Source organism: Cheilinus undulatus, linkage group 7, assembly GCF_018320785.1.
Source record: "Cheilinus undulatus linkage group 7, ASM1832078v1, whole genome shotgun sequence".
NCBI lineage: Eukaryota > Metazoa > Chordata > Actinopteri > Labriformes > Labridae > Cheilinus > Cheilinus undulatus.
In genome coordinates this window covers 38,669,249-38,680,819 of record NC_054871.1, presented here as the reverse complement: position 1 = coordinate 38,680,819, position 11,571 = coordinate 38,669,249, and the positions used below count along the sequence as shown (strand labels likewise).

Genomic DNA, 11,571 nt, shown 5'->3' with positions numbered 1-11,571 from the left:
CATGCCAAATGATGATTACAACTATAGTTTCACATATAAATTATGTGAAAAGGATGATAAGACAAACAAGTTGTATTTAAAAGGGACACATTTGGTGGTATGAATCCAAAATTAATGTTGATTTTATAAATGGGAGAAAGTCCCTTGTTCAATGAAAACAGTTTTGTTTTGTTTTTTTTTTTGTTTTTTTTTTGGCAAATGTAACTTTGTCCCGCATTTATTTCATATTTATTTGTGTTTATTTTCTCTAGCTTTATACTTTAATACAGACCATGCACCCTTCTAAATCCTCGCATGGTAGCCCTGATTTGTGCTAAGAAGAATAATGTAGTCTAGTACAGGCTTCATGCTTTACTGTAGAATATAAATTTAAATCTGATTTTTCATGACCGGGCTGCAATGAAGACTCATTCAGCCTCTAATTAATGTGAAAAACATGGATTCCAGCATTTTCTTAGATAGTAGGACCATTTTCTTTTATAACCAATAACGAGTACTATAATTCCTGTTTTTTTATAGGTACTAAACATCTCTTTTTGCTGCTTGTTAAAATAAAGCGGCTTTTAAAAAATGTCAGCAGCTGGTAGATTTTTGAATCCACCAGCCAAAGTGGGAGGTAGGTGAAACAACTTCATTTCCAACTCTGGTACATCCCCACGGTGCATCAGTGGCTGTTTGATTATGCTTGTAAGTTACGTTTATTTAGTTTATTGTATTTATTTATTTTTGGACGGTACAACAACCCTGAGTAAACAAGGCTTTCATTTCATTTTCTGAAAAAGAAAGAAAAGAAAAGCAAGATCCTTCTGAATGAGCGCAGTTGGAGTTTTCCCACTGCGTTTTCGGTTCATGAAACAAGCTCCCTTATTTTCGTGATATTGGAGCACCTGCTCTTTTGCGACGCTCCCTAACATCAGAGGGTCATCTCTCCACGCTAGGTTACTAAAGTGCTCTGCAGTGACTCGTATCAGCTCCTGTTGTGAAATAAACAAACGTGTCCTTGCCCTCTGCAGCAGAGCTGTTTAAACTGAATGGTCATAATGAGTTGTACAGAGGAAAGACCTCGCTGAGGGTGTGAATAGCATCTAGCTGAGGACACAGTGAACAGCTGGTGCTGCGTGCCGGCTGTGTCGCCAGTCAGAGGCAGAGGACCCAACCATCTGAAGCGGAGTGGGGGTAGTCAGACTCAGATAAGCTGTTTACAGCCCAGCCAGCAGGCCCACGGTTCGTCTGAAGCGAAGAATGGACGGCTTCATTACCGCAGTGAAACATGGCTTTTAAAGAGAGGCGTTGCTCGGTACTGCTAGCGTCGACATAACGGGACCAGGACTCCTAAAGGTACGTATGAGTGCGTTAGGTTGCTTCTCTTCAGCTAGTCTCATCCAGGGTCTAAAATATACGCAATATGCATTGCCCCATTAGTGTTAGCTTTAACGCCTCGTGATAAAATAGCAATACAATAGGTGCTTTATCTGAGTCAGCCTTGATCTAATGGAAATCTGATTTTTTGCTGCGTTTTAAGTCAGGTCCACCTCTTTTTTTGGGGTCCGTGGATGCGTCTTGCTGCTGTAGCCGGTCTCAGCCTGCTCTGCTGCCTTATTGAAAATAGTGACCTTCATGCTGTCGACGTACAAAACACAAGAAGTCCAAGTGGTGGAACATTTTTTTCAAATTATTTGTGTACCAACTCACACGGGAGCACTACAGAAGCGCACATTTGCTTTTTCTATTGGATAAACTAAACCATAACAGAACAGTCAATATGCCAGTAGAGGTTATGTCTAGTTGGAAATGAGTGCCTCCAGGCATGAATATGAACTGCATGGCCATCCTATTCAGACTAAGCATGTAGAAAGACAATAGACTGTGCACAGTACCTCATAAAACAGTTAGAGGGGTGCATTATGAATGAACTATGTAGGTAGGCTACTGTATAGGCTATGTGTTCAATATGGCATGCTCTGTCCCTTCAGATAACTTGCTGTGCAGTCAGTGTCCCACATCCAGGGCTGTGTCATCTCTAAATCCATAACAATCTGACAAGGCTGACCCCGCTGCCCCTTCTAAATATGTCTGCGAATTAAAGCCTTCTTTGGATTGGAGGACACATGCAATGTTGCATATCTTTCTAGTCCTCACAATCTTTAAATTGTTTGTGCGCTGCTCTCAAATGTTTCTTTGTGAAGCTGCTAGGACAAACAAAAAGGGTAAATGTTAGTCACACATTTGACATATCAACAGAGATAACATCCTACAACATTCAGTTGTAGCTAGGCCTAAATCTTCAGCTGTGGAGAATCTGAGGTTTCACTTTCTTTTGGGCTTAAAATGTATGATGTCAGGCTGTTTCCAAGGCTTTGTCCATATCGTTTACATTGTTGTAATCCTTCATGCTTTGTGTGGAAGCATGACAATGCATACTAAAAAAGGTTCGATATCAGATAACTCACACTGCATATGGAGGTGGTCTGGATGATGTGACCTGCTGTATTCCTCTTGTAAACAAAAAGCATGGCTTTGTTTATGTCCATTCAACCATGAGTAATGGGAATTACATCTCTTGTTAGAGACCTGGATTATTTGGCTCAGCTCAGTAATAAGGGCTGGTCTTTTGGCTTCCTAACATCTCTTTATTTAGTACCATTTTGGTTTTTTAAAAACATTTCTTGCAGCCCGATGCTTTAGTTAAAAAAAGTATTCTCAATAATCCACATGCAAGACTCCATCGAGACAGAGTGAAAACATAATTTTAGCTTTTTTTATTTTCTTTTAGAAATAAACTGAAATATCACACTGACGTAAGTATTCAGAACCCCTCCAGGAATTTTAGTGAGCATTTCCCCTCCAAAGTGTTAATTTAGCCCAGCCCTTGTTTTGTGTAATTATAGTGCATTCAGCAAGTATTCAGATCCCCTTCCCTTTTTTCAACGCTGTTATGTTGCAGCCTGATGCTACAGTCATTTAAATTCTTGTTTTTTCTCATTAATCTACACTCAGTAATCCATAATGAAATTTAGCTCCGGTTCCTCCTATTTCTCTGGATCTGAGATATTTCTGCACCTTGATTGGAGTCCACCTGTGTTAAATTAAATTGATGCCTTTCTATAGAAAGCCTCACAGCTGAGAATGCATAACAGAGCAAAAACCAAGCCATGAGGCCAAAGGAACTGCCTGAAGACAATACTGTTCCAAGGCACTGATCTGGAGAAGGGTACAAAAAATTACGCTGTGCTGGAGATTCACAAGATCAAAGTGGCCTCTATATTTATCAAATAGAAGAAGTTAGGCCCAACCAGGACTCTCCCAAGAGCTGGTTGTCCTGACAAACTGAGCAATGAGGGAGAATGGCCTAAGTACATGAGGTGACCAAGATCCAGATTGTCACTCTTAGCTCCAGAGATGTGTGGAGATGGGCCAGGTTCCAGAAAAACAACCATCCCTGCAGCCCTCCACAGAAATGGGCTTATGATAGAGTGGCTAGACAGGAGCATCTCCTCAGTGCAAAACATATGAAAGCCTGCTTGGCTGTTTATGCAGATTTTTTTGTGCAAACTCCAAGTGGGCTTTCATATCAGAGCACTTAAGTACATATTAACCAAAGTAACTATACTTTTACTTGAGTACAGTAGATTGGCACTTTTTCCACCTCTGGTATTTTAGCTCTTCACTAAAGATTGAACTTGTATTGAGACTCTTATTGAATAAAACAGATGGGACTTGTATGGAGACTCTGTTGAATAATAGTGTCTTATTAATGCATATTCTCTTTTACAGGAATGTTCACCCTCACAGAAGTCGCCTCCCTGAATGACATCCAACCAACTTATCGAATACTGAAACCATGGTGGGACGTCTTCATGGATTATCTTGGTATTGTCATGTTGATGCTGGCTATATTTTCTGGAACCATGCAGTTAACCAGGGACCAGGTAGTTTGTCTCCCTATCCTGGAACCAGCCACAGAGGATACTGGGGGACTCCTAGCTTCCCAGCCACCAGAGACAGTTGATAGTTTATGGAACAAAGAAAGTGCCATTGGAGAGCAAGCTGCTCCTTTAATGGCTAAAAAGCCTCCTGATATTATCACCCCTACGATTCAGTTCACAACCCCGGGTACTTTAGGGCAGCCTCAGCCTACAGGAGTCCGGACCAAGCTTGATTTTCAGCAGTATGTGTTTGTCAACCAGATGTGCTACCATGTTGCCCTTCCTTGGTATTCCAAGTATTTCCCATACCTCGCTTTGATTCACACTATTGTGCTGATGGTCAGCAGCAACTTCTGGTTCAAGTACCCAAAGACAAGTTCCAAAGTAGAACATTTTGTTTCCATACTTGGAAAGTGTTTTGAATCCCCTTGGACTACCAAAGCGCTGTCTGAGACTGCGTGTGAGGACTCAGAGGAGAACAAACAAAGGATAGCTGGGGCTTCCTCCCTCCTTAAGCATCTGTCCACAAGCAGTGAGGAGGGAAGTCCAAATCAGTCTGCCCCAATGCTGAACAAATCTGGGGTTACTTTTTCTGCTGAAAAACTGGTTAGTGAAATTCCTTCAATGACCATACTGGACAAGAAGGATGGCGAGCAAGCAAAAGCGCTGTTTGAAAAGGTTAGGAAATTCCGCGCTCATGTGGAAGACAGTGACTTGATTTACAGGCTGTACGCCATTCAAACAGTCATCAAGACAGTCAAATTCATTCTGATCCTCTGCTACACAATGACTTTTGTTGCCTCTATAGATTTTGACCATGTGTGCGAGCCTGAAATAAAACATTTGACTGGATACAAAAGGTTCCAGTGCACACACAACATGGCATTCATGCTAAAGAAGCTCCTTGTTAGTTATATCGCTCTTATATGTGTTTATGGTATCATCTGTATCTACACACTGTTCTGGCTTTTTCGACGACCACTAAAAGAGTATTCCTTTGAGAAAGTCAGGGAGGAGAGTAGCTTCAGTGACATTCCAGATGTCAAAAATGACTTTGCGTTCCTCCTCCACATGGTTGACCAGTATGACCAGCTCTATTCGAAGCGCTTTGGTGTTTTCCTCTCCGAGGTGAGTGAGAACAAACTTCGTGAGATCAGCCTGAACCACGAATGGACTTTTGAGAAGTTGAGGCAGCATGTGACTCGCAATCCTCAAGACAAGTTGGAGCTCCATCTCTTTATGCTCTCTGGGTTGCCGGATGCTGTGTTTGATCTCACAGATTTGGAAATACTCAAACTAGAGCTAATCCCAGAGGCCAGGATAACAGCAAAGATCTCACAAATGATAAACCTCCAGGAGCTACACTTCTATCACTGTCCTGCCAAAGTTGAACAGACAGCTTTTATCTTTCTTCGTGATCACCTCCGGTGCCTTCATGTCAAATTCACAGATGTTGGGGAGATTCCTAGCTGGGTATACATGTTGAAAAATTTAAGAGAACTTTACTTGGTTGGTAATCTCAACTCAGAAAACAACAAAATGATTGGACTTGAGTCTTTGCGAGATCTAAGGCACTTAAAGGTTCTGCATCTGAAAAGCAATCTCACAAAGATCCCGACAAACATCACAGATCTGTCTCCACATCTGATTAAATTGGTTATCCACAATGATGGGACAAAACTCTTAGTGCTTAACAGTCTAAAGAAAATCCTGAATCTTGCAGAACTGGAACTTCTGAACTGTGAGCTGGAGCGTATCCCTCATGCCATCTTCAGTTTGACAAACCTTCAAGAACTTGACCTAAAATCCAACAACATCCGCACCATCGAGGAGATCATCAGCTTTCAGCATCTAAAAAGACTTACGTGCCTCAAACTTTGGCACAATAAGATCATCACCATTCCTCTCTCCATAAGCCATGTCAAAAACCTCGAGTCGCTCTATCTTTCACACAACAAACTCGAATCTTTACCTTCATCCTTATTCACTCTCCTCAAGTTGAGGTACCTTGATGTCAGCCACAACACTATCACTACTATACCACTGGAGGTTGGCTTTCTTCAGAACCTCCAACACTTTGCCATCAACGCCAACAAAGTTGAAGTCGTTCCCAAGCAACTTTTCAAGTGCTTGAAACTAAGGACCTTATGTCTCAGCCACAACTGTATCCCCTCCATTCCAGAGAAAATTGGCCAACTCTCGCAGCTTACGCATCTCGAATTGAAAGGAAACTGTCTGGATCGTCTTCCGGCTCAGCTAGGTCAGTGCGGCCTCCTTCGCCGGAGCTGCCTCATCGTGGAGGATCACCTCTTTGACTCACTTCCAATTGAGGTCAAAGAAAGCATCAATCAGGAAGCTAGTGTTTCTTTTCCAAATGGATGCAAGTGTCTGAGTGATGGGCGATAATTGCAGCCCAAATGGCATCAAATGTCCAGCATCATCTTTGGTACAAAGTAGTCATTTTTATACTCAAGAAGCTCAGAGTATTCGTATGCCTCATGATGTATCAGCAATTTATATAATGATCAAAGCAGCACATTGGTACCACTGGAGTAATTTTGAGTTTAATCAAGAAATAGTCATGACAGTATACATATACAGTATAAACTACAGGAAAAACTTGAATGCTTGAACCCCACTTAAAGATAATGCACTACCTTTTTTATGCTGTGTCTGGCATTTTTGCAGGTACAGTTTGGGATAACTTGTCCCAAGGTTCATTTATGCATCCTTAACTTATAAAATACAGTAGATATGCACATATAATATAGCTGTCACTACACTTATGCTTCAATCCGTACTTTACGGAAGGACGGACGTTGAAATAAATGCATCAACCAGCAACAGCGGTCATGCAAAGACCTCCACTTCACTTTCACTTCCATCCAACTTACATTCAGTTTTGTCTCATCTCCATAGGTGGTTTTACTATCTGGAAATGGTAGGCAATTGCCTTGGGTCTTGTCCTCCAAGGGTCCTCAAGACACTGTCATTTTAGTTGTGCATCAGATATAAGGTATATGCCTAAACCTACTTTTAATGTGTCTATTTTGAATGTAAATAAGGGTCCAAGAGTGAATCAAGCTGTATCAAAATAGTTTCCAATTATCCCAAAAAATCACTGAGGAAGACCCCTGGCCCCAACATCGAGGTCCAAGGCCCTACAAAGCCCCAAAATATCACAAAGCAAGTTATAGTTATGTAGATCCCTGTAGACTTACTGGAACAATGAGTTGGATTAATGTGTAGTAAAAGGCATGCAATAAATAAAAACTTATGATTTGAGGTAGAAGAACGGGTATTACACCAAAAGTTAGAATATATATTTTTTATTTTAAAAGTTATGCCTAGACTAGAGTTATGTAGAAATATTTAGATGTGGTTTGTTAAAGTGAAGATGCAGTTCTAAGGGATGATGAAGAACTGTTGGGTATTTACATTTCAGACTTGTGTATGTTCTCTAGTTCTCTGGCTTTGCTACCTGAAAAGAGATGTGTCAAAATACTTTTTTCACTTGATATGGTTGCTTTTTGCTAGATTGCCTGGGGACTCCAAATTACTAAAACAGCCCCTGCTGATCTCCGCCCAACTATTCTGTTGTAGCTGTAGGTAACATCATATATATGTTTATAGTTCCTAACCACACTGCTAATTTTCAAAAGCATTCTTCTTAGTTGAATTTTGCTTGTCTGGCTTGAGCTGTTGTCTGCTCTGCTTAACACTGTCTTCTTGATTTCTGGTAGTATTGCAACATTTGGACAGTTAGCCCATATCCTCAACCCTGAAAAACTGCCACTTTAATGGTTGATGCCACAGATGCCCATCATTAAGGCTCCAGGGTCTTCAGATGATTAGGTCACTTTGATTATGAAGTAACTCATGTATTATGGCCTTCGCAGTCACCATATTTAAACCCAGTTGAACAGAACTAGGTGATTACTAACTAAAATCTGAAACAGCAACCTCCACTACCCTTATCAAAACCCCAGAAAAATACTTATTTTTTGGAAAATTGTGTCCAGTTGCTGCAAATGAATTCAGAGTAGAAAGGAATTCCATGGTGAATTCATCATATTCACATGGTGACCATTTTTCACTGCTGGTTTGCCCAGTGTGGGAAACATATGGTCTTAAAGCTGTATGATCCTGTTTATAGTTAAATAAATGTAGACTATATTTTAGTCATTTTAACCCACCCCATTCCACTAGTAAGGAGACAACTGACAGGGAAAGGGTAAATGGACTTGTATGGCTCTTTTCTAATCTTCTGACTTTTCTAAGAACTTTACAAGCTCACCCATTTACACCACATTTACATGCTGATGGAAAAGGCATGCTAAACAATGTACACTTTTCACCCCAACCTTCTGGTTGATGGACATCCAGCTTTACCGTTGAGTTTAGGAACACTAGAGGCAGACTTTTAAGTTAAAATAGCTTATTTTAAACCAACTAGCTTTTGTTAAAGGTACAGTGTGTAAAACTAGGCAATGTTAGCAACATCAAACAGTCAGATTCTAGATTGGGATGATCACTTCTGATTGTAACTGTGACAACTATTATTAGAAAAATAAATGGTTAATTTGCTCCCTTCTGTGATACTGTAGAAACATGCAAGGCAGAAGGCAGACACCATGGAGGGGACCCTCCCTGTGTATGAATAAATGGCTTATTCTAAGTTAATATGGTTAAAACAATCTTTTATATTCAGATGGTTAAGTACTAACTTAGATAGGCATGCTTATTCATATAATTTCATTTTTTCCAAGATTGTCCACTAAATGCTACTTGGCTAAATATAACGCACTGCACCTTTAAACAATAGCAAACATTAGCATCTAGCCAGTACCTAGCATATATTTATTTTGTTAGCAATTTATGCCTTTCCTATTCCATTTTAAAACAAACTGTTTAAACCTTTCTTAGCTAGGATATCTCATAAAATCACACTGCTAGTAACCAGGAGTATAGTATTTCCCCAGTTAAATTCACACTATCTTCAACAACTATATATTTTTTACCCAATAAGTCATGTGATGATGCTGTAATGTGTCTTGCCAGCTGATCTTCCGCAGGTTTGGACTATTCTTGATTGACGGGGCAAACCTGCTCCCTGCTGTTTGGCCAACCTGCATGAGATCGTCTGATAAGACAGAAAGATATTATTTTATGATATCCTTTTTACCTCGCCACCCTGAGTGTGATGCCAGAGGAGAAAGGGTCTCTGAATAATTGAAAAAGTCTCTGATTAATCCAAAACAGCATGTGGTGACTCGATAAGCCGTTTTGACACTTTGTTTTTAGCTTCAATGCTATTTTTTGACCTCCGTATTTGTTCCACTAACATAGATGCAAAGTATAACACTTAAATGTCCCTGATATATTTTTTACCTTTTGTATGCACAAACATCCACACTAAAACTATGAGAATTTTTATGAATTTGAAACAATAAATGTTTTTTAACTTTAGATTTGTTTGATTCTCTACAGATAGATACAGATAAATTTATTCAGACTTAAAGAGAAGGTTAATTGTGAATACCAGCTTTGGTTGTCAAGCCATGTTAGATTTTTATAGGCCTGAAATTTTAACTATCATATAAAAAATGATAATAATATAATGTACTATATATTAATAATACATAGAAATTATAATAATTTAATTTTAAAACACCCAGATCTTTTTATGTGGTGTTAAAAACAACAATAACATGCTATAGAGCATCTTGGTGTCCTTTACATTTTTTATTACAGACATTCAATCAGAGAAATCTTCTTGGTGAACTCTGTTTACATTAAATGTGTTGATTGTCTACAGTGATGGGACATTTTTTTGTGGTAAAAGACTTTTGTATCCAAACTGTCAGCATCATAGATGATACTTATTCCTGTCTAAGGTATTGAGACAGAGGGTCAGAGGTCTCTAAAGCGTGTTTGAAACTTCATAAATGATAGAAAGAGGACCATGAGATCATCACTTCTACTTTTGTGTTCCACATCAAGAGATTTTTTGCTCCTACCACTGCAGTATTATCCAAAAACAGCATAAACAAAAAGAACAACAGTGTTATCCTGTATTCTCATTAACTGTCTGCATTCCAGTTTCAGTATACATGTAAAACATTTTCACTCTGACACTAGAATAAATGAAGGTTCCTGTCTGCCGCCTTTTTGAAAAATTGAATCATGCCTTTATTTCTTATAGGCCTATCTTTCCCTTAAAGGAGCAGGTAGTAGTTTTTTTGCCTTTCTTGTGGTCAGCAAACGCACAATGATGTTTTCATTTTTACACCTTTCCTTTCTTGTTTTATTGTTGTAAAGAGTTTATTTATCATGTGGTTTGTGTGCTCATTGTATGTATTTATTACCTCATTATTTGTTTTCCTCACTGCACAGCACTTTGTAAAATGTGTTATACAATTAAAGGAACTGTACATTACCATGTTACTTCTACTGTTGTTCATGTGCAGAATTTATTCAGCTAAAACCTGCTGCAAAGATGGTTTTGATCACTGATAGTCCTCACTGTTTGAAACTCAATTTAATTGCAATTTTAAATAGATTAAGTTCTCCAGGCCCCTGCAACCCTGAACAACACAAGCTGTGCAGATGATGGATGGATGGAAGTTCAGTAAAAAAAAAAAAAAAAAAAACCTCTAGAACACATCAAAGTTTGGCTGTGATAATCCCCTTTAAGGAAATCCATTATGTAGCATATAAAAATACGTCTTTTTTTTTCTTTTTTTTTTTTGTGATCAGGTCTGACATTGTTTTAAAAAATAAATGCAAAAGATGGGGAATTTTTATAAGAGTAGTAAAGAAAATAGTATTTGAATTGCTATTAAGCTATGCTGTCCATTTTTTTTTTTACCACAAACCTCCTCAGTGTAACAACCGAATTATGAAATATTAAAATAAAAGAAAAAATCAATTAATAATTAAGAGAAATTGAAACTTCAGCAACATACAAATTCTATTTTCATCCAAATACCTTCTAAGTTTATAGTATGTGTGAGGTTAAAGCTGGAAACTCACACACTCCAGAAAAGGAACTTTACAGAGAGATTACAGAGAGCCTGTTTCTGAATTAAATCTATGATTTTTGCTCAACTTAAGATATTTATGTGAGTTTAATTTTCATGGAGAATAATTCGTTTTTATTTTTTTTAATTGTAGTACTCAGCATTATCGTCTTGGTGTCCCCAAATGCCTGAATAGTCTGTCCATTCAGTCTAAATGCACTGGTCAAACATAATTACACATGAACCGTAGTACAGTTCGCCACTGTTTGTAGACGTTCATGTTAAACACATTTCTTTGACAGTGCTGTCCTCTAGTGGAAAAAAGTTGTCAGCACATATCTTAACATTGAAGCAATTTTTTTCTGCAACCACAGTGCATTCAGAAAGTATTCAGGCCCCCTTCACTTTTTTTTATTTTATGTTGCCGCCTGGTGCTACACTTTTAAAATTCACTTTTAATCTCCTTAATCTACACTCAGTATCCCATCATGAAAAAGTGAAAACAGAATTTTACAAATAATTGCAAATTTATGAAAAATAACAACTAAAATATCCAATTGACATAAGTATTTAGACTTTACATCACTTGAAATTTAGCTCAGGTTCTTCCCATTTCTCATGAT

At 38.6% G+C, this 11,571-nt stretch overlaps 1 protein-coding gene across 1 annotated transcript; it reads left to right on the top strand.

The window, feature by feature from the left end:
• The first annotated feature begins 718 nt into the window (after nucleotides 1–718).
• lrrc8db (leucine rich repeat containing 8 VRAC subunit Db) lies at nucleotides 719–10,311 on the top strand. Its single transcript, XM_041792194.1, has 2 exons — nucleotides 719–1,338; nucleotides 3,775–10,311. The coding sequence occupies exon 2, from the start codon at nucleotides 3,777–3,779 to the stop codon at nucleotides 6,330–6,332; it is 2,556 nt and encodes an 851-aa protein (XP_041648128.1). The 5' UTR covers nucleotides 719–1,338; nucleotides 3,775–3,776; the 3' UTR covers nucleotides 6,333–10,311.
• The last annotated feature ends 1,260 nt before the right edge of the window (nucleotides 10,312–11,571 follow it).

Bases quoted from the DNA above. Each gene is read 5' to 3' on its own strand.
- lrrc8db (XM_041792194.1), top strand. From the start codon at position 3,777: ATGTTCACCCTCACAGAAGTCGCCTCCCTGAATGACATCCAACCAACT.